This window comes from Oncorhynchus clarkii, chromosome 25 (assembly GCF_045791955.1).
Source record: "Oncorhynchus clarkii lewisi isolate Uvic-CL-2024 chromosome 25, UVic_Ocla_1.0, whole genome shotgun sequence".
NCBI lineage: Eukaryota > Metazoa > Chordata > Actinopteri > Salmoniformes > Salmonidae > Oncorhynchus > Oncorhynchus clarkii.
In genome coordinates this window covers 29,502,031-29,529,449 of record NC_092171.1, presented here as the reverse complement: position 1 = coordinate 29,529,449, position 27,419 = coordinate 29,502,031, and the positions used below count along the sequence as shown (strand labels likewise).

General features: G+C 43.7%; 1 protein-coding gene across 12 annotated transcripts in view; it reads left to right on the top strand.

The window, feature by feature from the left end:
- LOC139383886 (E3 ubiquitin-protein ligase HECTD1-like) overlaps positions 1-27,419 on the top strand; it is a 37,438-nt gene that overhangs the window by 8,671 nt on the left and 1,348 nt on the right. The window contains exons 7-40 of one of the 12 annotated variants that reach the window (XM_071128485.1): positions 238-314; positions 2,023-2,121; positions 2,371-2,485; positions 2,622-2,793; positions 3,725-3,863; positions 4,055-4,225; positions 4,388-4,610; positions 4,786-5,049; positions 9,041-9,117; positions 10,222-10,356; positions 10,664-10,810; positions 10,996-11,090; positions 11,195-11,300; positions 13,649-13,783; positions 13,908-14,047; positions 14,171-14,494; positions 14,617-14,783; positions 15,033-15,209; positions 18,698-19,381; positions 20,167-20,388; positions 20,631-20,764; positions 21,088-21,244; positions 21,403-21,625; positions 21,763-21,817; positions 22,513-22,695; positions 23,086-23,302; positions 23,465-23,669; positions 23,866-24,067; positions 24,382-24,519; positions 24,674-25,305; positions 25,554-25,632; positions 25,728-25,821; positions 25,937-26,087; positions 26,397-26,541. In XM_071128485.1, coding sequence (XP_070984586.1) covers positions 238-314; positions 2,023-2,121; positions 2,371-2,485; positions 2,622-2,793; positions 3,725-3,863; positions 4,055-4,225; positions 4,388-4,610; positions 4,786-5,049; positions 9,041-9,117; positions 10,222-10,356; positions 10,664-10,810; positions 10,996-11,090; positions 11,195-11,300; positions 13,649-13,783; positions 13,908-14,047; positions 14,171-14,494; positions 14,617-14,783; positions 15,033-15,209; positions 18,698-19,381; positions 20,167-20,388; positions 20,631-20,764; positions 21,088-21,244; positions 21,403-21,625; positions 21,763-21,817; positions 22,513-22,695; positions 23,086-23,302; positions 23,465-23,669; positions 23,866-24,067; positions 24,382-24,519; positions 24,674-25,305; positions 25,554-25,632; positions 25,728-25,821; positions 25,937-26,087; positions 26,397-26,541 — 6,284 coding nt within the window. Of the gene's footprint in view, positions 1-237; positions 315-2,022; positions 2,122-2,370; positions 2,486-2,621; positions 2,794-3,724; positions 3,864-4,054; positions 4,226-4,387; positions 4,611-4,785; positions 5,050-9,040; positions 9,118-10,221; positions 10,357-10,663; positions 10,811-10,995; positions 11,091-11,194; positions 11,301-13,648; positions 13,784-13,907; positions 14,048-14,170; positions 14,495-14,616; positions 14,784-15,032; positions 15,210-18,556; positions 19,382-20,166; positions 20,389-20,630; positions 20,810-21,087; positions 21,245-21,402; positions 21,626-21,762; positions 21,818-22,512; positions 22,696-23,085; positions 23,303-23,464; positions 23,670-23,865; positions 24,068-24,381; positions 24,520-24,673; positions 25,306-25,553; positions 25,633-25,727; positions 25,822-25,936; positions 26,088-26,396; positions 26,542-27,419 lie in introns of all 12 variants that reach the window. The other 11 variants (XM_071128483.1, XM_071128482.1, XM_071128481.1 and 8 more) reach the window with 11 other exon arrangements.

The window sequence follows — 27,419 nt, the reverse complement described above, 5'->3', positions numbered from 1 at the left end:
GTAAAGGGTATAGGGCACAATTTGGGACCCAGATATATCCTATATGTTGGTCTGTCAGGAGGCTAGGGCACATGATGATGTGGCAGAGGAAGTTTGTCCAATCTGGTGTAATGGTGCAATTTTTCTTAATTAATTTCAGCCGTTTGTTTTGCATAATGGTAAATGTGTCATGTTTATGAAAAGTGTCTGTTATTGCACACGCATATTCAATTGCTTAAAATGGTTCCTATGTTGCAGCTTTTGAAGTGAATTTCATGGATGACGTCGGGCAGACTCTTTTGAATTGGGCCTCTGCGTTTGGCACACAGGAAATGGTAAGCTATTTTAAACTGAGTCTCGTATCCCTCCATCTCTTTACAGAGATTACCCAATACATTATGGGGACCATTACGCATGCGAACAGAACAGAATGGCTTATTGTGCCAGGGGGATTAAAGATATATTTTGGAAATGAGGCACTGTATCTAGTTCCCCAGAGTCAGATGAGCTCATGGATACCATTTTTATGTCTCTGCGCGCAGTTGAAGGAAGTTGTTAACTAGCTCTAGAACAATTACTTTCTAGCGCAATGCAGATACCCATATACAGTGCCTTCGGAAAGTATTCAGACCCTTCGACTTATTCCACATTTTGTTACGTTACAGCTTTATTCTAAAATGGATTAAATCGTTTTTCCCCCCTCGTCAATCTACACACAATACCCCACAACGACGATATAATACCCCATAATGACAAAGAAAAACGGCTTTTTAGACATTTTAGCAAATGTATAAATAAAATAAAAAACGGAAATATCACATTTCCATAAGTATTCAGACCCTTTATTCAGTACTTTGTTGAAGCACTTTTGGCAGTGATTACAGCATCGAGTCTTCTTGGGTATGACGTTACAAGCATGGCAAACCTGTATTTGGGGAATTTCTCCAATTCTTCTCTGCAGATGCTCTCAAGCTCTCAGGTTGGAAGGGAGCTGTGCTGCACAGCTCATTTCAAGTCTCCAGAGATGTTTGATCGGGTTCAAGTCTGGGCTCTGGCTGTTTTCTTGGCTGTGTGCTTAGGGTGTTGTCCTGTTGGAAGAAGAACCTTCACCCCAATCTGAGGTCCTGAGCACTCTGGAGCAGGTTGTCATCAAGGATATCTCTGTACTTTGCTCTGTTCATCTTTGCCTCGATCCTGACTAGTCTCCCAGTTCCTGCCGCTGAAAAACATCCTCACAGCATGATGCTGCCGCCACCATGCTTCACCATAGGGATGGTGCAAGGTTTCCTCCAGACGTGATGCTTGGAATTCAGGCCAAAGCGTTCAATCTTGGTTTCATCAGACCAGAGAATCTTGTTTCTTTAGGTGCCTTTTGGAAGACTCCAAGCAGGCTGTCATTTGCCGTTTACCGAGGAGTGTCTTCCGTCTGGCCTCTACCATAAAGACGTGATTGGTGGAGTGCTGCAGAGAGATGGTTGTCCTTCTGGACGGTTCTCCCATCTCCACATAGGAACTCTGGAGCGCTGTCAGAGTGACAGGGTCCGAATACTTTCCGAAGGTACTTTGTCATTGCAGTAATGCTAGTTAGCATTGGCTCAGTAAACTACCTCTAACTTCCTTTATACTGGACATAGAGACACAAAAATTGTATCCATGACTTAATCTGACTCCGGGGAAGTAGATAAGTGGCCTCATTGACAAAATCCCAAAGTATCCTTTTAAGGACAGCATCTCTTCCCTGTTGTGCTGCAAGAATGGGTTCGGTGCTCAAGGTTCTGTCAATAGGTGTCCATAGCAACAAACTGTATGCATGGCCTAATGCAGACAAATTACTATGGTTTGGTTCCATAATGGCTTGTTTGTCACCCCGAAACCAGACCACGACACTATTGTATTCATTTGGCACCAAACAGAAGAAAATGGACTGAAATAAGGAGAGTCCAATAATACACGTCTGTTCCAAAATGTTGTAAAAAGTTGTTCTTTGCGTGCCTTCATTATCAAGACTCTGTTGAAATACCCCTGTTGTGGTTGATGTCCCAGGTTGAGTTCCTGTGTGAGAGAGGTGCTGATGTCAACAGAGGTCAGAGGTCCTCCTCCCTCCACTACGCTGCCTGTTTTGGACGGCCTCAAGTAGCAAAGGTAGCTATGGTCTCTGTAACCTTGAGAGGAAATCTCTTTTAACGCTCAAACGGCTGTTTTTTCCAACAACATCCCTTGATAAAGGCCCAGCAGCTGGACTGTTGGCTGCTGGTGTATATTGAATTCAATGAATGTAAAGAAAACATAGGATAAAGTTTTTGCGTGTGCACCCTATCCTCTATATGTTGTTTGGGAATACAGGCAGATACAGTAAGTTCCCCTAGTAAGCATTTTTCTATGTGTCTATAGACTCTACTTCGACATGGAGCCAACCCTGACCTCCGAGATGAAGATGGGAAAACTCCCCTGGACAAAGCAAGGGAGCGTGGCCACAGTGAGGTGGTAGCCATTCTCCAGTCTCCTGGTGAGTTCTAACAATATATTAACAGCTGTGCTGCCGACTGATTCCATGAAAATCCTTGGTCGTCAGTGGCTCATGCCCATCAGAGAATAAAGGACGGTGGTTATTTCACAATTTGTTGTTCTCTTTTGTTCTGAAGGAGACTGGATGTGCCCTGTTAACAAAGGAGAGGACAAGAAGAAGAAAGACTTGAACGAGGAGGAGGAGGGCAGTGAACCCAAAGGAGACCCTGAGATGGCCCCCATCTACCTGAAGAGGCTGCTACCAGTATTTGCACAAACCTTTCAGCAAACCATGCTACCTTCTATTAGGTAAGCACAACTTTGAGAGTAACTTGACCAAAGGACCTTTGTCTAAACTCACAGAGATGTATATATTACTGAGTTCCTGAATGCAATTTATTTGAATAGGGACACATACAAATCCATTAACACAGGGTTTCCCAAACTATGGGTCGCGGGATTTGAAAATGGGGTTGCGAGAGAAGTTTTGCGGTTGGTTTATAGAACCGTAACCTCTGGTAGCCGCTACATGCTATTGTAATAAACCGGGTGAGTTATTTTTTCTCCCTACACGTGTCTCTATCTTTTTTAAGCTACAAAATATTATGACCCCATCACTGAAAGATACTGTAAGACTCTCAGGAACACGTACGTACTGTTTCTCTACTATGCCCACAAGCTGTTAGCACCGAGTGGACAAGACCAGGCTCTAAATCAGACTAGGGGGGAAAGAACATCATCAACGATAAGGTTATTTTCTACATAGAGATCATACAACATTATTGCCTGATGCTCTTCTGAACTTCTCAATCCCTTTTCTAAAGCATTTCAGTCACTTCAAACCATAATGTCTTCAGATTGAAATACTGTCAGGCTGAAAAAGTTTGGAAACCCCTGCATTAAAGGTGCAATATGCAGAAATCGTACCTCCATTTCCTGGTTGCTAAAATTCTAATAGTTTGCTTAATTTCAGTTTCTCGTTCAGAGAATCATTGTACCATCTAAACCTCTTTGAAATATATTTTCATTAATCAAAAATATTGTAGTTTCAGCTGTTTTGAAGCTGGTGTACAAAACCGAAAGCAAAAGACTCAAAAATGACACAGATCTGTTCTATGCATCTTATACTTGCTTTCAATGATCATGACAGATCTATAACTCACATTTCTATGGGCATTTGGTCAGGTTGCCCAAAAAGTGACATTGGTGCTTTAACATGTCGTCCCTCTGTCCCTTACAGGAAAGCTAGCCTGGCTCTGATCAGGAAGATGATCCACTACAGCTGTGAAGTGCTGCTGAAGGAGGTGTGTGACTCTGACGCCGGTCACAACTTGCCAACCGTGCTAGTGGAGATCACCGCCACCGTACTGGATCAGGAGGTACGGCACTACACAACATCCATCTCTTTGTGTATGTATGTGTGTGTTCAAGATGTGTGTGTGTGTGTGTGTGATCCTCCACTATTAACAACGTCCACCAATAACCGAATGCCTGTTAAAAAGCAATTTAGTTGCACCAGCTCTCTAGTAATCCACAGGCTAAGTTAAATGTGGTGTCTCTTCCTGTACAGGACGATGATGACGGTCACCTGCTGGCACTGCAGATCATCAGAGACCTGGTGGACAAAGGAGGAGATGTCTTCCTGGACCAGTTGGCTAGACTGGGCGTCATCAACAAGGTGTCCACTCTGGCTGGACCCACCTCAGACGATGAGAACGAGGAGGTGTCCAAACCAGAGAAGGTGCAATAAGAACACCATAATGCAGTTCAAATATACACTGATAGAGCTTTGTGATTTCTGTGTAATAAAAAGTGTTCCGCAAAGAAAATGTATTTAAAATCTCTGGATAAGAGCGTCTGCTACATGACTAAAATGTAAAGTAAATGTCTCTGGTTCCACCAGGAGGATGAGCCACAGGAGGATGCCAAAGAGGTGCAGCAGGGGAAGCCCTACCACTGGCGTGACTGGTCCATTATCAGGGGGAGGGACTGCCTGTACATCTGGAGTGATGCTGCAGCCCTGGAGCTCTCCAACGGCTCCAACGGATGGTTCCGCTTCATCCTGGACGGCAAGCTGGCCACCATGTACTCCAGCGGCAGCCCCGAGGGAGGCTCCGACAGCTCAGGTAGACCTAGCTACATACCTTCTCAATCGACCTGGTATATTATGACTTGAACTTTCCTCAACTAGTTACTTATTCCTCTCCATCTCTTATTTGGAATTGAGGCCAGAATGAGCTCCCTCCACTCGCATACATGCAGTTGTAACAAGTGAATAACCGTGTTCTACTACCCACCCAGAAAGTCGTAGTGAGTTTTTGGAGAAGCTGCAGCGTGCCCGGAGCCAGGTGAAACCTGTGACAGCCAGCCAGCCCATTCTGTCTGCCCTGGGTCCCACCAAGCTGACGGTGGGGAACTGGTCCCTGACCTGCCTGAAGGAGGGAGAGATCGCCATCCACAACTCTGACGGACAGCAGGCCACCATCCTCAAGGAGGACCTGCCCGGCTTCGTGTTTGAGTCCAACAGGGGCACGAAGCACTCCTTCACCGCTGAAACATCACTAGGTCTGTTAGTTTGAACTTCAGTGCATATAGATCATATCATTTTGTTGTATTTAATTCTGTAGTTAAATGTGCCTAAATTGTTTATAGATTAATCTCTCTCATTTTATTATTTATTTATCTCATCTCAGGGTTTCCGTTATGAAAATGTGTGTCTGGACGTTTGACTGGCAGAATTTTAATTTACCGGACGTTTTGAGAAATTTACCATAACCTGATTCTGACACACGGTGCTCAGAATGACAAAAATCACATTTTATATTATGGTAATTAAACTTAACAGAACATGCAAATCGAGAAGGCGATGATGTGTGTCCTTACTCTACACAATTACTTTTCCCCAGTAATGAACAGCAAAATCACTAGCCTATACATAGGCTGCGCGTGACTTTCGTGTTTCGGAAGCACATTTTCACCGTAAAAATGCACCTTTATAATAAATCATTCCATGCATCATCGCATTTGCAGACTTATGTAACAGCCTGCTAATCATAATGTGATTAGATTGGATAGTCATAATTTAGGCTAATATAACTCAATCACTGTTGCATGGCTGAGCGTGTAGTGTAGAGGCCTGGACTATAAGCTATATCAGATGTTTTTCCTGTGCAAAGAAAGAAACCTACGTCATGCAATTCTACTAAACTTTATATGACTGGAGACAGCAGAATCTTTTTTTAGGCCTCTGAGAAGGGGAGATAAATAGAATATGACGTCCATCTAAACTGGAGGAGGAAATTATTGTCCTAAAACAGACTTTTATGTGTCACTGACCCAACAATGATCGAGTGAATATGCACACTGCACACTCACTGGGGATATGGCCGATGTTTTCTGCTGGTGCCAATAAGATAAACTACAGGCCTTCGCTTGTTCACTCAATTAAGTTGATCATTTTCATAACTAAAAGACATTAGTATTTTTGTCATGGTCTTCTCTTTCCAAACTGTTTTTATTTATTTCTGTAAAGACAGGCGTATGCAAATTAGGCTATCATTTTGGCAATTTAATTCCATTAGCCTTTTGGACGCGGCGCTTATGTCAATCTACTACCCCAATAGTAGAACAGTTTACCTAGGCTATTGGTCAGCTTGTCAAGAAAGAAATATCCCAAACTGACAGTTGTGGGATTATAGATCCCAAATTCATACAACTTTTAAAAATCAATTAATCTGATGCAATACATCAGAACGTTTCGCTTAAAATGTTGATCAACTATTTCTTAACATTATTAGTGCAGTAATGCACACAAGGCACTAGGATATGGACAATGAAATAAAATAATTTCCTTTTAAGATAGGACAATGTTTTGTTTCATGAGCATGGCTTTATTTCTATTACAGCATATTGGAGGCCTGTCATTCATATTCCATTCACCCAGTTGAATGTAACTTCAATAGGTTTAGGCTACTACAAAATGTTCCTATACCCATCATGAGGTTGCTACAACTTAGCCTATGAAAAGTTTACAACATAGGTGTAGAGAGAAATTAGGTGAGACCGTGACACATGGGCAGACAGTGACACATTCAATACCGCCTTTCACACTCCTGCCTGCATCTAGCTGATCTAGGGTGTAATTATTAGTCCAACAGTTGCAAATTAGAGTTTTTATTGGACAAATTCAGATATGTTTATCACTGTTTCGTTCCGTTTGCTTCTGTTTTTAAGAAATGTTTTTCAACAGAATAGGAGGAATGAATACACCCCTGATCACACACACACACAGTTTACTTTCATAGCAGCCATGTTGTATTCCTTCTCACCTCTACACGCTTTTTCCCTTCACTTGTGGACGTCAAACCATATAACCTAGACATAGCCTACATTGTTGTCACCATATTAGCTAAAGTAATGTGATAGACAACATAGCTAATAGAACTAACACATTAGTAAACCCAAAACAAGCATTCAGTACAGTGTTCAATCAGTAAGCAGTTTAGCAGTTCCACCGGTGGGTCTCAGTGGCAATAAATGAGTAAAACCAAAAGCTTACCATGTCTTGGAAGAGAAATTCATTTGTTTCCAAACTGTTCAACTATTGTTTTTTTCTCTCTTTGGGTCAACTACTCAACCCATTTTATGCACTGCAGTGCTAGCTGTAGCTTATACTTTCACTACTAGATTAATTGGATGGATAACATGTCAGTTCATGCTGCAAGAGCTCTGATAGGTTGGAGGACATCCTCCAGAAGTTGTCATAATTACTGTGTAAGTCTATGGAAGGGGGTGAGAACCATGAGCCTTCTAGGTTTTGCATTGAAGTCCATGTACCCAGAGGAGGACGGAAGCTAGCTGTCCTTCGGCTGCACCATGGTGCTACCCTACAGAGTGCTGTTGAGGCTACTGTAGACCTTAATTGCAAAACAATGTGTTCTAATAAATTATTTGGTGACGTGAACATGTTTTATAGTATAGTTTTATCTAAAAATGACAATGTTTCACTATATAAATAATAATTCACTAAGGAATTGGCCTCCCCTTCCTCCTCTGAGGAGCCTCTACTTCTCTACAGATATGGTTGGGTTTTGCCTAGGCTACTTTAAAGCAAGATGATGTCTCATGTAGTGCCACATTCTGGTTTCAACGATTAGGTAGCCATATGTTTTCTAAATGCATACTGCCTCCAGCTCATTGCAAAGTGTTGTGTGGCACGCTGAAGCTTTCCTACTGTTGCCTCAGCATTTGAATAGCGAATGAGAAGTGCACTGAAATTGCTAGTTGATATATCGAGTAGCTTATTTTAATCATGGCCCAAAAATTAATAAGATCCACAATGAATGGACACCTTCCAATTTAATTCCACTAAATTATGCAAATGAACTCATAGACCAGTAAGTATGACCAGTCAAATGTATTTCCATCAATTAATAGACTATAAAGCATTATCTCAATAGGATTTGTTTTCTATTCCTGGACAATTGGCCTTTTAAAATAATTACAGCCAAAAGCCGGGTAATACCGGCTAACGGAAACCCTGAGACTATATTAAAAGTATGTGGACACCCCTTCAAATTAGTGGATTTGACTATTCAGCCACACCTGTTGCTAACGGGTATATAAAATCCAGCACACCGCCATGCGATCTACAAAGAAAAACATTGGCAGTAGAATGGCCTTTACCGAAGAGCTCAGTGATTTTCAACGTGGCACTGTCATAGGCACATTTCCAGTTTGTCAAATTTCTGCCATGCTAGAGCTGCCCTGCTCAACTGTAAGTACTGCTATTGTGAAGTGGAGCAACAATGGCTCAGCTGTGAAGTGGTAGGCCACTCCCCCTGCCCAAATGCATAATGCCAACTGTAAAGTTTGGTCGATGATGAATATTTTCTGGTGCTGTTTTTCATGGTTTGAAGGGGGCTAAGCGTCTTAGTCCCAGTGAAGGGTAATCTTAACCCTACAGCATACAATGACGTTCTAGGCGATTCTGTGCTTCCAACTTTGTGGTCAGTTTGGGCAAGGCCCTTTCCTGTTTCAGCATGGCAATGCCCTGGTGGACAGTGTGAGGTGAATAGAGAAATGGTTTGTTGAGATCTGTGTGGAAGAACTTGACTGGCCTGCAAAGTGCCCTGACCTCAACCCCATCGAAAGCCTTTGGGATTAATTGGAAGGCTGACTGCAAGCCAGGCCTAATTGCCCAACATCAGTGCCTTACCTCACTAACGCTCTTGTGGCTGAATGGAATCAAGTCCCCACAGAAATGTTCCAACATCTAGTGGAAAGTCTTCCCAGAAGAGTGGAGGCTGTTATAGCAGCAAAGGGGGCACAAACTCCATATTAATGCCCATGATGTTGGAATGAGATGTTCGCCGTGCAGGTGTCCACATACTTTTGGTCATGTAGTGTGTATGTGTGTATAAAGAAAAATGTGTTATCCTCTACTAATAATGATGTGGTGATGGCTAGTGGAAAGCCATTAAGTGCATCTCCCAGTCCGCCCTGCATTTGATGTGAATTGTCCTAATGTTTTCCTTCTCTGTGTTGTGTTGTACAGGGTCTGAATTTGTGACTGGCTGGACTGGAAAGAGGGGAAGAAAGCTAAAATCCAAATTGGAGAAAACAAAACAAAAGGTGGTTGAGTCCGTCTGCTGTTCAGCAGTATTTTTGTTGTTGTTTAAAGCCAGCTTCCTGAATTGAGAAGATTACTTTGTCTATTGTCACAGGGACACTTTTTTTGTTGCTTTAGAGCACATTACATATTATCCATCTCGTTTAGCCGTCATATCATTCTTCTGTTTTATATAACAGCGGGTAGGCTTGGGCAGTATCCAGATTGTCATAACTTCATACCAGCCTTGTTCCATACTGGGATCTTAGGTAATACCGGCACTAAACACAGGGGGCGCTGTTTTCAAACTCCATTGAGCCTTTGCAACACGAAGATTAGCAATGCTAACAAGTACATATAAAATCCCATAGAGAATGCTAACGATCACATTGCAAACATTTTATACAGTCTCTGACCTAAACTATTTTCAGGACAGACTACTCCCAGTTTACTGCACGCACAAAACTAATATTCGACATATTTTGGAAGAAGCTAACCTCTTTGCTAGATAGCTAAGTAGCTACTACATTAGCGAACCAAATGTACAACTGCAGAGCATTTGGCACATTTTAGACAGTTAACTTAATAGTTATAAGATATCTAGCTGGCGAACATTTAGTTGTGAATTCCATACCGTAACTAGATCACCTGGCAGGTGCTGCACAACATTGAGCGACTCATAAGGCTCTGGTCTCGTCATTGTGTGCTTGTAAACAAACACTACGTGACTGGGTACTATACTACCTGTAAGCTTCATAATGAAAAATCATCTGACAGGTGAAATGAAGAACACAATCTTCTCTATCTCCTAACATATATTTGACAAGTTGACTATGTATTTTACTTAAAAAGTAGCTGCAAATATTCCAATGTATAAAAAGTTCAAATAGTTTCAACAGTATTGGAAAAACCATCCTGTGTCTATTTCCAAAACCCCCGGTATACAGCCCAAGCCTAACAGCAGTTTTATGCTAGTTATCCCTCACTTTTTCCTTAACACCCAGCGAGCCTAGAGCCCCTCTGTCTGTTCCTGTGATGTGTGGTTGTGTTACCTTAGTTGAATGCACTGATTTGTAAGTGGCTCTGGATACGAGTGTCTGCTAAATGGCTAGAAATGTGAAACGCAGGTGAAGACCATGGCCAGAGACCTGTATGATGACCACTTCAAGGCGGTAGAGAGCATGCCCAGAGGGGTGGTGGTCACCCTGAGGAACATCGCCACCCAGCTGGAGTCTGCTTGGGAGCTGCATACCAACAGACAGGTAGGGGGGAAAAGCACATCAACTCTAACCTAAATTTATGTCAGAGTCGGATAACATTATGATTACCAACAGACCGGTAGGTGAGGGAATCGCCCTGATCCACTCACACAACACACATTGACATCAATTCACGTCTACTTGCACTTTATGGAAAGTGCGCCTTAATGCAATTTACAGTAAATCGGTACTTTCGATATTTTGATTGACTCACTCTGTGATATGTAGTCATTTTGTTTTCTTGGTTCTGTCTGAAACTGTAGGCTACAGGTTTGATGACGCTAAATGTGCTGTTTTGTTTCTGTTGCAGTGTATCGAGGGAGAGAACACATGGAGAGACTTGATGAAAACGGCTCTGGAAAACTTGATTGTGGTTCTCAAGGATGAGAACACCATCTCCCCCTATGAAATGTGCAGCAGTGGCCTAGTGCAAGCACTTTTTACAGTCCTTAATAATGTAAGTAAGATGGGATGGATGAGGTGTACAGGGACCTTTGGCCCAAAGTAGTACTCTATACAGTGAATATGGTTCCATCTGGGCTGCAGATTTCTCTTCCTTTCATACTTTTTCTCAACACTGTCTGGGTAACCAACTTCCTCGTTAGTCCAACTCGGCTCAATTAATGTTTTTCTCTTTTTCAGAGTGTGGAACTTGACATGAAACATGATTGTAAACCATTAATGGAAAGAATAAATGTATTTAAAACCGCATTCAGTGAAAACGAAGATGATGAAAGGTAATAATTCAGAATTTTGATATAATTAATTTATATAAATGTGTTTTTAAATAATAAAAACCTGTCAGTGGCTCACTTCCTGGTTTGTCCCATTTTTAATTTAGCCGACCCGCAGTTGCCTTAATCCGCAAACTACTAGCAGTCCTGGAGTCCATTGAGAGGTTACCTCTGCACCTGTATGACACCCCAGGCTCCACCTATAACCTGCAGGTGAGTCTCCTCCACCACACCTCTCAGTAGTATAGTGGTGATGGTCAGTTTTTGTTTGTTCCAGCGACCTGTTTTAAAGCTTAAGTTCAGTAAAACTCATTCTAGAGTTCTGCATGAGTAAACTAACGTCAAAACTCAATCTTTTTTTATTTTTTATTTAACCCCCTTTTCTCCCCAATTTCGTGGTATCCAATTGTTAGTAGTTACTGTTAGTAGTTATTATCTTGTCTCATCGCTACAACTCCCGTACGGGCTCGGGAGAGACGAAGGTCATGCCATGTGGCCGACTGCGACAGAGCCTGGGCACGAACCCAGCCCTAGACCACTGCGCCACCCAAAACTTGATCTTTAACCAGAGATCCCATTTTTTTTCCAAATACAGTGCATTCATAAAGTATTCAGACCCCTGCCCCCTTTCCATATTTTGTTATCTTACAGCTTTATTTTAAAATTGCTTAAATCGTTTTTTCCGCCTCAATCTACACACAATACCCGTTAATGACAAAGCAAAAACAGGTTTTTAGAAACTGAAATGTCGTTTACATAAGTATTCAGACTCGGTACATTGTTGACGCACCTTTGGCAACGATTACAGCATCGAGTCTTCTTGGGTATCACGCTACAAGCTTGGCTTACCTGTATTTGGAGAGTTTCTCCCGTTCTCTGTGGATCCTCTCAAGCTCTCAGGTTGGATGGGGAGCATCGCTGCACAGCAATTTTGGGTCTCCAGAGATGTTCGATTGTGTTCAAGTCTGGGCTCTGGCTGGGCCACTCAAGGACATTCAGAGATTTGTCCCGAAGCCACTTCTGTGTTGTCTTGGCTGTGTGCTTTGGGTCGTTGTCCTGTTGGAAGGTGAACCTTCGCCCCAGTCTGAGGTCCCCAGCGCTCTGTTTCATCAAGGATCTCTCTGTACTTTGCTCCATTCATCTTTGCCTCAAACCTGACTAGTCTCCAAGTCCCTGCCGCTGAAAAACATCCCCACAGCATGATGCTGCCACCACCATGCTTCACCGTATGGACGGTGCCAGGTTTCTTCCAGACATGATGCTTGGCATTCAGGCCAAAGCGTTCAATCTTGGTTTCATCAGACCAGATAATCTTGTTTCTTTAGGTGCCCTTTGGCAAACTCCAAGCAGGCTGTCACGTGCCTTTTTACTGAAGAGTGTCTTCAGTCTGGCCACTCTACCATAAAGGCTTGATTGGTGGAGTTCTGCAGAGATGGTTGTCCTTCTGGAAGTTGTCGAAACATCGCAAGGATGATCAATGGAAACAGTATACTCCTGAGCTCAATTTCGAGTCTCATAGCAAAGGGTCTGAATACTTGTGTAAATAAGGTACTTCATTATTGGCAAAAAATATATAACTGGTCGCTTTGTCATTATGGGTATAGATTGAGGGAAAATTAAAAAAAATTCACAAGGCTGTAATGTAACAAAATGTGGAAAAGGGGAAGGGGTTTGAATTAGAGGTCGACCGATTAATCGGAATGGCCGATTTCAAGTTTTCATAACAATCGGTAATATTGGACGCCAATTTTTTAGTCCTTTATTTAATCTTTATTTAACTAGGCAAGTCCGTTAAGAACACATTCTTATTTTCAATGACGGCCTAGGAACGGTGGGTTAACTGCCTTGTTCAGGGGCAGAACGACAGATTTTTACCTTGCCAGCTCAGGGATTCAATCTTGCAACCTTATGGTTAACTAGTCCAACGCTCTAACCACCTGCCTCACGAGGAGCCCGCCTGTTACGCGAATGCAGTAAGAAGCCAAGGTAAGTTGCTAGTTAGCATTAAACTTAATCAATCATAATCACTAGTTATAACTACACATGGTTGGTGAAATTACTAGTTTATCTAGCGTGTCCTGCGTTGCATATAATCGATGCAGTGTGCATTCACGAAAAAGGACTGTCGTTGCTCCAACATGTACCTAACCATAAACACCAATGCCTTTCTTAAAATCAATACACAGAAGTATATATTTTTAAACCTGCATATTTAGCTAAAAGAAATCCTGCTATAAATATCTCAGTACTAGTCAAGTTTGGACACACCTCATTCAACGGTGTTTCCTTTTATTTTGACTATTTTCTGCATTGTATAATAATAGTGAAGACATCAAAACTATGAAATAACACACATGGAATAATATAATAACCAAAAAAGGGTTAAACCAATCAAAATGTATTTTATACTATGGATTCTTCAAAGTAGCCACCCTTTGCTTCGCTGACAGCTTTGCACACTCTTGGCATTCTCTCAATCAACTTCATGAGGAATGCAAGTACTCCTGCAAGCAGTCAAACAGTCAAATGCCCATTATTCGTCCTTCCTGTGTGTGTGTTAGATCCTGACAAGGAGGTTGCGTTTCCGTCTGGAGCGCGCACCTGGGGAGACGGCGCTGATCGACCGTACCGGACGTATGCTGAAGATGGAGCCCCTGGCCACCGTGGAGTCTCTGGAGCAGTACCTCCTCAAGATGGTACCACCCCCTCTTCCTTAACCATGTCATCTTCTTTCACTATCTGTCCATTCAGCATATTTGAGGCGATCAGTTTGAGCGAACACTCACGCGGTCTCAGAGTAATCTCCTTTCTCTCCCCCAGGTGGCCAAGCAGTGGTATGACTTTGATAGATCCTCCTTCATCTTCGTCAAGAAGCTAAGAGAGGGACAGACCTTCACATTCAGACACCAGCATGACTTTGACGAGAACGGAATAGTCTACTGGATTGGTACCAATGCAAAGTACGTCTCCTCCCATCGTCATTGTGTGAAGACCTGATGATCAGCTAAATGCTTATTATACAATACAAGAAAGTATTTAGAAAATAACCTTGTATTAATCTTGTGTGTTTCCTCTGTCTCCAGGACTGCCTATGAGTGGGTGAACCCAGCAGCATATGGCCTGGTGGTAGTGACCTCCTCTGAGGGTCGTAACCTCCCATATGGACGACTGGAGGACATCCTGAGTCGAGACAGCTCTGCCCTCAACTGCCACACCAACGATGATAAGAACGCCTGGTTCGCCATCGACTTGGGCCTGTGGGTCATCCCCTCTGCCTACACCCTGCGCCACGCACGTGGCTACGGCCGCTCCGCCCTCAGGAACTGGGTGTTCCAGGTGTCCAAAGACGGCCAAACCTGGATGAGTCTCTACAACCATGTGGAGGACTGCAGCCTCAACGAGCCGGGGTAAGTCAGCCTTGTCCCAGTCAGAAGGGCCCATATCCAGGAGCCTATGGTCAGGAAGAACTCAGGATCCAAAACCTATATCTGATTCTGACAGTGAGTTTGTGTCCTGTCCTGTTGTGAAGGTCCACAGCCACTTGGCCTCTGGACCCATCCAAAGAGGAGAAACAGGGCTGGAGACACATCCGCATCAAGCAGATGGGGAAGAATGCCAGCGGGCAGACCCACTACCTGTCTCTGTCAGGCCTGGAGATCTACGGCACCGTCAGTGGTGTGTGTGAGGACCAGCTAGGTAAGAGTCTGCTCCTGGGTTCTCTTGAGGTTTCTTCTCTATGGGAGGTTTGTCCGTGCCACTTCTGCTTGCCCTTTGGGGGTCTAAGCTCTCGCCACTGCTGTCAAGAAACAGTCAAAACACATAAGTATTTTAGTAAGGTATGTGCGAGGAGCACTCATTTTACTGAGACACTATGTTTATAAATCATTATTCATTAGATTTGAATGATGCAAAGCAATCTGACCAACCTCCTTCTCCCTTCTACAGGTAAAGCAGTGAAGGAAGCGGAGGCCAACCTGCGCAGGCAGAGGCGTCTATTCCGCTCCCAGGTGATGAAGTACATAGTGCCCGGTGCGCGCGTGGTGCGTGGCATCGACTGGAAGTGGAGAGACCAGGATGGCAACCCAGCAGGAGAGGGTACGGTGACGGGGGAGGCCCATAACGGTAAGACACTAGTACATCCTGAGCCCCACCATCTAATAAAACATCCCTCTGTGTGGAACTGAACACACACACATGGCTTGCATAGAAAGCTTTTGTTTTATATGAAAAAAGTGTTTGTTAAATGTTCTGCGGGACTTCAGCTGACATGATGATGCATGTTTAAACTGCTAAAGCAAGACATAATGCTGAGCTTTATCCCAGAATAATCCCATACGTCACCCCATCATCATCACTGGGGCAGTGTTATAATAGTAATTCAGAGACATCGGGCTACGTAACTATGACGATGGAACATAAGATGTGCAAAAACTAGTGACAAGGGAGTCATTGATAAATATGGTAGACCAACCACAAAACAAATTGTGAACATCAAGTGCATTTATATAATTTGAGGAGCCTTTAGTGCATCTTAACCCAAAGCACCTATTACTAACGCTCGTAGAAAAGTCTCACTTTTGTATGTTAAATACTGAAAATATCAATCAGCAGTTGTTCATTGTCCTTTCATAACATTATTAGTAACTTGAAAAACAATGTCTATATCAGACATTGTACAGGTGTGTGGGTGACGCTACTCAACATTTCTAAACGGTCCAGCCTTTGTTCCTGGTTTTCCAACTGAAGGCTTTCTCCTCTGCTTCTGACCTCACACCATAGGCCTATTACTTAACCTAATGCTTCTGACCGCCCTAGGTCGACAGATTCTGATTTTTCAACACTGATACCGCCGATGTGTTTAAAAAAAAGAAAAAAGTAAATTATTAACTTTTTAAAAATTTTATAAATGATGACAATTACAACAATACTGAATGAGCACTTTTTTATTTTAACTTAATATAATAAATCAAATCAATTTAGTCTCAAATAAATAATGCAACAGAAGTGCAATATGTGCCATGTAAAAAAGCTCATGTTTAAGTTCCTTGCTCAGAACATGAGAACATATGAAAGCTGGTGGTTCCTTTTAACATAAGTCTTCAATATTCCCAGGTAAGAAGTTTTTTTAGTTTGTAGTTATTATAGGAATTATAGGACTATTTCTCTCTATACCATTTGTATTTCATATACCTTTGACTGTTGGATGTTCTTATAGGCACTATAGTATTGCCAGCCTAATCTCGGGAGTTGATAGGCTTGAAGTCATAAACAGCGCAATGCTTGAAGCACAGAGAAGAACTGCTGGCAAACGCAGGAAAGTGCTGTTTGAATTAATGCTTACGAGCCTGCTGCTGCCTACCACCGCTCAGTCAGACTGCTCTATCAAATCATAGACTTAATTATAATATAATAAACACACAGAAATACGAGCCTTAGGTCATTAATATGGTCAAATCCGGAAACTATAATTTCGAAAACAAAACGTTTATTCTTTCAGTGAAATACGGAACTGTTCCGTATTTTATCGAACGGCGGCAACCCTAAGTCTAAATATTGCTGTTACGTCATAATCATGTAAAATTCTGGCAAGTGAATTACGGTGTTTGTTAGGAAGAAATGGTCTTCACACAGTTCGCAACGAGCCAGGTGGCCCAAACTGCTGCATATAGCCTGACTCTGCTTGTACAGAACGCAAGAGAAGTGACACAATTTCCCTAGTTTAAAAGAAATGCATGTTATCAGGCAATAAATAACTAAATATGCAGGTTTAAAAATATATATTTGTGTACTGATTTTAAAGAAAGGCATTGATGTTTATGGTTAGGTACACATTGGTGCAACGACAGTGCTTTTTTCGCGAATGCGCTTGTTAAATCATCACCCGTTTGGCGAAGTAGGCTATGATTCAATGGTAAATTAACAGGCACCGCATCGATTATATGCAACGCAGGACAAGCTAGATACACTAGTAATATCATCAACCATGTGTAATTGACTATTGATTATGTTAAGATCGATTGTTTTTTATAAGACAAGTTTAATGCTAGTTAGCAACTTACCTTGGCACCTTGCTGCACTCACGTAACAGGTGGTCAGCCTGCCACGCAGTCTCCTCATGGAGTGCAATGTAATCGGCCATAATCGGCGTCAAATGCTGGTTACCGATTGTTATGAGAACTTCAAATTGTCCCTAATTAATCGGCCATGCCGATTTAATCGGTCGACCTCTAGACCTCACACTATAGGCCTATTACTTAACCTACTGCTTCAGACCTTACACTATAGGCCTATTACTTAACCTACTGCTTCTGACCTTACACTATAGGCCTATTACTTAACCTACTGCTTCTGACCTTACACTATAGGCCTATTACTTAACCTACTGCTTCTGACCTTACACTATAGGCCAATTACTTAACCTACTGCTTCTGACCTCACACTATAGGCCTATTAGTTAACCTACTGCTTCTGACCTCACACTATAGGCCTACTTCCTCTTTGTCCCCATTGGCAAATAAGGCCATGCTTTGTTAATGAAGGATAAATAATTACCTTGAAATGCACTAACTGTAGAGGCTGACTACAGAGCAGCGCAGTTGTTGATCTGAGTCAGTGCTACTGCTGTGTGACTAGACTGCATTACGTGATGCTCATCCTCCTATTGCTCTCCTACCGCATTCTTTTATTTTTAACATTTTTATTTTGTATTATTATTAAATACAAGGGGCGTGTAAAGGATTACATGTCTATCTCTGTATGCCAAACGTCTTAAAACCGCTCCCATTATCATTTACGTATTTGACTAAACTTGCAAACTGTCACTACCATTATACCCTTTTTGTTATTAGTTTGATATTTTGAAGTGCAACCCTCCCCCCTCTCCCCCAACTTATCAGGTAACCTTTTCATACTTGTACAATCATTTCCTCCGTCGCTATCTGTTAAATCTCTGGGCAGCCATGTTTCCAGTGTGTTTTTAAATACTTTTTGACTAATTGTCTCCATCAGTCAGCTGAGTGCATGTTGATGTTACAATTTGCAAGCTCTGAATGGGCTCCATTGCAATTTTTTTATATTTACATTGACAACGATATTATTCAGTTCCTTTTTCTCAAGTGGCTTTCAGCTTTGCATTTGCTAAATTCTACCTTGCTTTGTCATTTTCTGTAACTCATGATTTCTATCTGACTGCTTCACCTGGACCAGAGTACTAGACCATACAGTTTCATCAGGACATCCAGTATCTCAATTTGACTTAGCATTGTGCTGAATAGTAAAACCAATTGTATCAGCTTCAGTATAGCTGCATAGAATGGTATACTGATGGTGAGTAATGGATCTAGTCTGAATCTGTATTCAGCCCACCTGTAGACAACGTCACAAACATGGTTATCTGGTCCAGTGTTGAGCAGAACTGCTGTCTTGACTTGCTCTCTGCTGGGTCTCACTACATTCATATCCTTTTCCAGGCTGGATTGATGTCACCTGGGATGCTGGTGGCTCAAACTCTTATCGTATGGGTGCTGAAGGAAAATTTGACCTCAAGCTTGCGCCAGGGTACGACCCTGAGTCTGCGCCGTCACCCAAACCTGTCTCATCCACTGTTTCAGGCACAGCGCAGTCCTGGAGCAGCCTGGTGAAAAATAACTGTCCGGACAAGGGCGGCTCCTCCTCTGCTGCAGGGGCCAGCTCCTCCAGCCGGAAGGGCAGTAGCAGCTCGGTGTGTAGCGTGGCCAGCAGCAGTGATATCAGTCTCAGCTCCACCAAGGTAGAGCGTCGGGCCGATAGCCTGCTGGAGCAGGGGGGGTTACTAGGGGCTGGTGGTGGCATCCCTGGGGCAGAGGGCCAAGAACCCATTGTGGTGCTGTCTGAGGCCGGATCCGCCTCCAGCACCAGCACGATAACCGCGGAGGAGGGAGGCGAGCGGAAAGCGGGCACGGACAGGCAAGCGGCGGCAGATGCCACGGCCATCTCCATGGCACTAGTCAGCGTCAGCTCGCCTGACGTCAGCTCCGTGTCGGAGTCCTCCAGTAAGGAGGCTGCTTCCCAGAGACCTCTATGTTCCGTGGCCAGCGCCCGTCTGTCCGTCAGCTCTCTGCTGGCGGCCGGTGCTCCCATGAGCTCCAGCGCCAGCGTGCCTAACCTGTCATCACGAGAGGCCAGCCTCATGGAGTCATTTGTGCGGCGAGCTCCTAACATGTCCCGCACCAATGCCACCAACAACATGAACCTGAGCCGCAGCAGCAGCGACAACAACACCAACACACTGGGACGAAACGTCATGAGCGCTGCCAGTGAGTATTCAGCCTCTACTGTCTGCAGGCCAGGGATACATGCAGCCCTCAGCCTTCAGTGCACATAAAGGGACCACTGTCCTGCCAGCTCACTTGACATTATTGGCATGACTTTATAGAAGGAGCCTTGTAGCTTTGGTTTAGAGTTTAGTTTTATAGAGTTTAGCTTCAGCTTGTACAGTAATAAGTTATACAATTTTTACATTAACCTGGAGTAGTAGTCAACAACATTTGTCCTGGCAATGTAAAATTGTAGATTGTGTTCAATGTTGATATGATTGCTAATCTGACTCTTGATCACCACACAAAGGAAAGAAACAGGACAGACACTCATCTAGCCAAGAAGAAGAAATACTGACTACACATATCTGAATGGTGTTCTTGCTTTTGTGCTGCAGTTTTTTTCTGGTTTTCTTTGTTCTAATATTAGGCTATTTCATTAAACCAAGGAGAATCAAATGCCTCACCAATAAATCATATTATTGCATTGCTGACAGACTATTACTGACATTTTCTAATTACATTTTTGCGTCATCCTTGTGTAAAGTGAGCGGTGATCAGTGCATTATTTTCTAATGTTAACCTTTTAAAAGTAAGATGCACAGTTTTTTTTTTTAACTCAAAACATGACTTCCAGTGGTCAGAAGGTGCTGACTGAGGCTTGAATGTGACAAGCATGTGTAGTGGTAGAAGAGCAACCAGCATTCAGTTTGAACTGGAACCAAAATAATACCTGCTTCTTTTTCTGGTTTTGAACTAATTGCATTTTGGGTTTTTGTTTGCAGCTTCTCCTCTCATGGGTGCACAGAGCTTTCCTAACCTCACCACCACTGGTACCACCTCAACTGTTACAATGTCCACATCCATAGTAACCAGCAGCAATAATGTAGCCACGGCAACCACAGGTTTGTCGGTTGGCCAGTTGCTCAGTAACACTCTGACGACCAGCCTGACCTCTACGTCTAGTGAGAGTGACACTGGTCAGGATGCTGAGTTTTCCCTTTATGGTAGGCTATACTAGACTTACTATTATTCCTATATTATACATCTCTCCTATCCTCCTCCATTACTCCTCTGCTTCTTCATTTAACACATACGTGTTTCTACTGCCTAACTTCCATCTTGTCGTTTCACACTTCTTGACTCATCAGTGTCCTCCTCGTATATTTGGCTAGCGCTTTCTGACTCTATATGAAGTGCATTATGCTCAAAGTTGTTTCTAGTGAGATCTCACCACCTCTCCTTGCAGACTTCCTGGACAGCTGTCGTGCTAACACGCTATTGGCTGAGTTAGATGATGAGGAGGATCTGCCTGAGCCTGATGATGATGATGATGAGAACGAGGATGACAATCAGGAAGACCAAGAGTATGAGGAAGTTTTGGTACGGTCCAGGGTAAACCTTGGTTTCCACATTCATTTTAATAGGGTAAAAATCTGTTGCAGTTTCTATTCATATAAAGTGTACTTGTCGATTGCATGATTGCACCCTCGTAAAAAAAAGGATTGCCTGAAAACCTCCCTATTTCAGTTTAAGTTCTTGTCAATTTCGAATGTGAAGTGTGTGACTAAATGTATGTGACCTTGTTTTTATGAAAGTTTTGTTTCTCCTGTAAACGTTGATCTGTGTTGCATGTTTGTGTTGTGTGTAATACCTTGCCTGCCACTCCCAGAGAACTAAGGGCTGTTCATGTCCTGTTTTATCAGGAAGAGGAAGAGTATGAAACCAAAGGGGGTCGGCGTAGAACCTGGGACGATGACTTTGTCCTCAAAAGGCAGTTCTCTGCTTTAGTCCCGGCGTTTGACCCCAGGCCAGGCCGGACCAATGTCCAGCAGACCACTGACCTGGAGATCCCTCCCCCAGGTACACAAACACGACACAGTTCAGTTCAATATCCATCTGTGGATGGACTTGGATTGTACATGATTACTAGACAAATGGCAAGTCTTTCACACCTACTTCAATTGCACCCTAGGGCGTAGTGGTGAGCTCTTTCCTCATGTTTTTCATTGTCCTTGCAGGTACACCTCGCTCTGAAGTCCAGGAAGAGGTTGAGTGTGCCCCCTCCCCCCACCTCGCCCTTATCCTCAAAGTGGCAGGGCTTGGAACCACCCGAGAAGTTGAACTACCCCTCTCCAACTACAAGGGTACTATCTTTTACTATGTCCAGAAGCTTCTACAGGTCTCCTGCAACGGGAGCATCAAATCAGATAAACTACGCCGTATCTGGGAACCCACATACACGTAAGTCTGCCAGGCAGGATGCTAGTTTGTTTGGGTGTTTAGTTTTTCATCAAGATTCTAACTTGACGCTATGATGAAACCTAAACTGAAAGTAGCTGGAATTAATGGCAGATCTCCATGTTTACTTTGTTTTGCAGGATAATGTACAGAGAATTGAAGGATTCGGACAAAGAGAAGGAAAGCAGAAAAATGGTAATTAACAAGTTTCACACCTCCCCCCCGTCTCCTGCCCATTTTTAAAATCTTTGCTGTGAATTTTTTGTGGCTGTTTTCAATGTGTAGCGAAATGCTCCTCCTGGATAATTAAACAGACCTAGTCTCGAAAACCTGACCTAGGCAACAGTGACTCTTTATGGCGTAGAGGAACTGCGTCCCTGCCCACATCACTACCTTATCCGCTTGAATAAAATACTAAACAGTAGCTGGCAAGATTGAGATCACTGAGGTTATTTTTACTGAGTACTTTTCGCAAGTGGCTATCTTCAATAAACCACTGCAAAGATTTTGCCTGAACTTTGGTTTTGAATTGCAACATTCTGGAATGTCTGCATCGTGATTTGTTGGGAGAGTTGTCTATCTGAAGAGGACCCACTCCGGAACAAGGACATTTTTTTTCCTCTTATCAAAGTTGCCAAAAAAGTCTGTTATTGAAACCAGACCCTAGTCATTGTTGCCTAGGGTCGGGTTTTCGAGACTAAGACAGACCTATCTCACTAACCTTTAAAGCAGCAAGGATACTGTGACTTAAAACCCTATTAGTTATAATGTAACTAGAGTAACTGCACGGGTCTCTTTTTAGTGGTTAAACCAACCTACTGTAATGCATGTCTATTTTCCTTGAGACTTTACAATCAGGAAAGACCAACATTTGGTTCTTCCTGTTGTAGGGTTGCTGGTCTGTAGAGCATGTGGAGCAATACCTTGGCACTGATGAATTACCAAAGAATGACTTGATAACCTACATGCAGAAGAATGCAGACTCCTCTTTCCTGCGCCACTGGAAATTAACCGGCACTAATAAAAGTATTAGGAAAAACAGAAATTGTTCTCAGCTCATAGCTGCATACAAGGTATAGACCGGCATCAAGATGTTGCTTATCTGTCTATGTATCTATTTATTTTCCCTTTTCTGTTTTGATATATTGTTTTCCTTCTTGCTTGACTGTCATTTGTCTAGCCACTTGTTAGACAGTTTTTGCTCTTCTCTTAACTTTATCCAAATGGCTTGTGGCTGTTCTGTAAATTATGCATTACCATGATTTACATAGTGAATCTGTTCCCTTTCATTATTTTGCTGTACGAACATAATGATTGTGAGAATGCAGTAACTGGATGTATGTGCAGCAAAATAGCCATGTCCAGTTTTATGCTACTGTCTTCGCTGTTAATCAGAGAGTTCGTAGAGTCAGGTAGCTGAGGAAACATCAGGTTTAAACCACGGTCCATATGATTGCTTGCAGGACTTTTGTGAGCATGGGTGCAGGTCGGGGGGCCTGAGCCCTGGGTCTCTGGGTGCCATGCAGACCTGTGACATCCTGAGTGTGGCTAGTGAGCAGGCCCAGGCCAAGGCTGGCTCTAGCCAGAGCGCCTGCGGTGTGGAGGATGTGCTCCAGCTGCTCCGCATCCTCTTCATCATCGGAGGAGACCCCCACGCCCACACACGCACCTTCCAGGAAGGTACAGATACACACCTAATACCACCTCAGACCCCCCTCCCCATCACATATCACCTGAAGATAATATGCTACCTTATTTTATTATCCTCTTGCAGTGAAAATGTTACTTGTTGGTGTTCTTAATAACACATGTTGTTGATCAACTGTTTTTTACCGTATGTAGAGGACCTTCAATTCAATGCATCGCCCGAGGAATTCACCAGCAAGAAAGTCACAACGAAGATTCTCCAGCAGATTGAGGAGCCTCTGGCCCTGGCCAGCGGGGCCCTCCCAGAATGGTGTGAGCAGCTTACCAGCAAGTGTCCTTTCCTCATCCCGTTCGAGACCCGGCAGCTCTACTTCACCTGCACTGCGTTTGGAGCCTCCAGGTTAGTGCTGCTTGACGTTTAAACAAAAGGGGTGTGTACTCCTGAAACTGGTGCAACGTCTTCTCACATCCACACCCATTTCATGTCTTTGTTTATATAGCATTGAATAACAAACTAATACAGCTCTCGCATATTACAGGGCCAATTATTGCTGTTAATTTCATTGACTTCGTACTGTATTGTCGGTGCACCTCAGGGCGGTAGTGTGGCTGCAGAACCGGCGGGAGGCGACCATGGAGCGCTCGCGGCCCTCCACCACGGTGCGGAGAGACGACCCTGGGGAGTTCAGGGTGGGCCGGCTCAAACATGAGAGAGTCAAGGTCCCCCGCGGAGACCAGATGATGGAGTGGGCTGAGAGCGTCATGCAGATCCACGCTGACAGGAAATCTGTTTTGGAAGTAAAACACCACGCCTGATTTAAACCAGATTAATTGTACTCCTGGACTAACATGCATGCTCATTGGAGAGTCTGTGTGAAGGGATTATTGATTATCATTGGTACCCATGAATAAGTGGTCCATGTCATGCTAAATGGTGTGAAATATGTACTAATTCATCCAATTCATAGGCATACATTTTGTAATCTTACTGTACACCTGTTTTTTCCAACTTGGTAATGTCTTCCCCTATTTCTTTGAATGGCATGGCCACAAGAGGTCATAGTGACTGGTTATGAGAGGTCGTAGCGAATGACCAGTCTCTCTCTCCCCAGGTTGAATTCCAGGGGGAGGAGGGTACAGGCCTGGGTCCCACACTGGAGTTCTATGCTCTGGTGGCAGCTGAGTTCCAGAGGGCATCCCTGGGTATATGGCTCTGTGATGATGACTTCCCAGACGATGAGTCTCGCCAGGTAAGTGCTGCTTCACTGTCACATTATTAAAATGTAGATCTAAACGGTAATATTTGAACCATGTCAGTGTCACCTTTTAATTAATATTTTTGGGTTAAGGTCATGTCAATAAAAATGTCCTGCTTCTTATTGACTGTGTGTTGTGTACTATCAGGTGGATCTGGGTGGGGGTCTGAAACCTCCAGGCTACTATGTCCAGCGCTCCTGCGGCCTGTTCCCAGCCCCATTCCCCCAAGACAGTGACGAGCTGGAGCGCCTCAGCAAACTCTTCCTCTTCTTGGGGGTCTTCCTGGCCAAGTGCATTCAGGACAACCGCCTGGTGGACCTTCCCATCTCACGACCCTTCTTCAAGTTGCTCTGTATGGGTGACATCAAGAGCAACATGTCCAAGCTGCTGTACGCCTCCCGTGGGGGCCCTCTCCTCCTCGATCCCACCGAGCAGCACCACCACTTCTCAGAGATCCAGTCGGAGGCGTCTACCGAGGAGAGCCTGGACACCTATTCTGTCGGCAGCTTTGACGAGGACTCCAAGTCCGAGTTCATCCTGGACCCCCCTAAACCCAAGCCCCCGGCCTGGTACCACGGCATCCTGACCTGGGAGGACTTTGAGCGGGTCAACTCCCACCGGGCCAAGTTCCTGAAAGAGATGAAGGAGCTGGCGGTGAAGAGGAGGCTGATCTTGGGGAACAACAGTCAGTCTGAGGATGAAAAGAACACTAGGCTGCAGGACCTCATGCTGAAGAACCCCTTGGGCTCTGGACCCCCACTTAGTGTAGAGGACCTGGGGTGAGCACAGCTACTACCACCACTCTTACTGAGCTTCTTAAATTAGTCAGGCATTCAGTGGATAATATCCTGAACTGGAATGACATTTTTGCTAATTACATTGTTTTGTAGGCAATGATTAATCGCTTTTGAATTTGTTCACTTTTCTTTTGTCAGTTTCCCATGATGCTGATATAGTATTTGATCTTGACAGCTGTATAATTATTTCATCATTCAACATGGTTAATTTTGAGTCCCTTTTCTCTCAGATTGAATTTCCAGTTTTGCCCCTCATCCAAAGTGCATGGGTTCTCAGCAGTGGATCTGAAGCCCAATGCGGATGACGAGGTAGGTAGAGCACCACTGTTGGCTCTGACCTGAGTTGTATTAGTTAGATGAGTTGTCTGAAACTGTCCTGTTTCCCTCTCTGTTTATCCATCCAGATGGTGACCATGGATAATGCTGAGGAGTACGTGGAGCTCATGTTTGACTTCTGCATGCACACTGGCATCCAGAAACAAATGGAGGCATTCAGAGGTATGCCTATTAATATGACTCGCAGATTGTATCTCTTTAGCATTAGTTATCACAAATGAGTTTATTTTCCTACACTACACTTTGGATGTAATGAAATGAACGGTTCCTTTCTCAGAGGGCTTTAACCGAGTGTTCCCCATGGAGAAGCTGAGCTCCTTCAGTCACAAGGAGGTGCAGATGATTCTGTGTGGAAACCAGTCTCCATCCTGGACATCTGAGGATGTCATGAACTACACAGAGCCCAAGCTGGGCTACACTAGGGACAGGTATGATGACCCTCCATCGACTGCAGCTTGTAGAATAGAACTTCATTTGGCCAACTTGGAAATAATTTCTTTGTTGTTAGATCTCCTTGAATTGACTGTTAGTCATGTTTTAAAAGGGACTCAAATGGCAAGGTCACTGACATAACCAGAACATGACTTACTTACTTAATGACCTTTGTTTCTGGAGGAACATGAGGCGTGTACTAAAGTACCAGTTCATAAACTGGCGCTATCTAACAGCTGGTTGTTTTCATATTTCGCTGGAGAGTCCTTTTAACGGTTTCATCGGTTCCCTTGTCCTCTCCACAGTCCTGGGTTCCTGCGTTTTGTGCGGGTGCTTTGTGGAATGTCGTCTGACGAGAGGAAAGCCTTCCTCCAGTTCACCACAGGATGCTCCACTCTGCCCCCTGGCGGTCTGGCAAACCTGCACCCACGCCTCACCATCGTTCGAAAAGTAAGGAAAGGGCTCTTTATGATGCAAATCACTACTGAGTTTAGGAAATTATGTCAACCTTGCAGTACAGTAAGCCATCCTAATGATCTTGACATGTTTCAGAAATGCTGACAGTAGGAATTTGGGGAATGTTTGATATTAAATGTATTCTATTTATCTTTAAAACATAATATTATCCTATCATCCAAGAATGACACTACCCCTCCATCACTAATATCTGCCACTCCATAACTCTGGGATTATAGACAGGGTTCAAACTAGTGGTCAGAGTGTTGGGCCAGTAACCGAAAAGCTGCTGGATCGAATCCCCGAGCTGACGAGGTAAAAATCTGCCGTTCTGCCCATGAGCAAGGCAGTTAACCCACTTTTCCCGGGCGCCGAAGACGTGGATGTCGATTAAGGCAGCCCCCTGCAACTCTCTGATTCAGAGGGGTTGGGTTAAATGCGTTAGACACATTTCAGTTTAAGGCATTCAGTTGTACAACTGACTAGGTATCCCCCTTTCCCTTCCCTAAAGTGTTGTTCCCATGTTTCATGAGCTGAAATAAACATTTGCACATTTGTTTACATCCCTGTTAGTGAGCATTTCTACTTTGCCAAGATAATCCATTAACCTGACAGGATTGGCATATCAAGAAGCTGATTAAACAGCATGATCATTATACAGGTGTACCTTGTGCTGGGGACAATAAAAGGCCCCTAAAAGTCGAGGGAGTGTCAATTGGCATGCTGACTGCAGGAATGTCCACCAGAGATGTTGCCAGAGATTTCTGTTAATTTCTTTACCATAAGCCGTCTCCAACGTAATTTTAGAGAATTTGGCTGTACGTCCAACCTACCTCATGACCAGAAACCACGTGTATGGCGGCGTGTGGGCG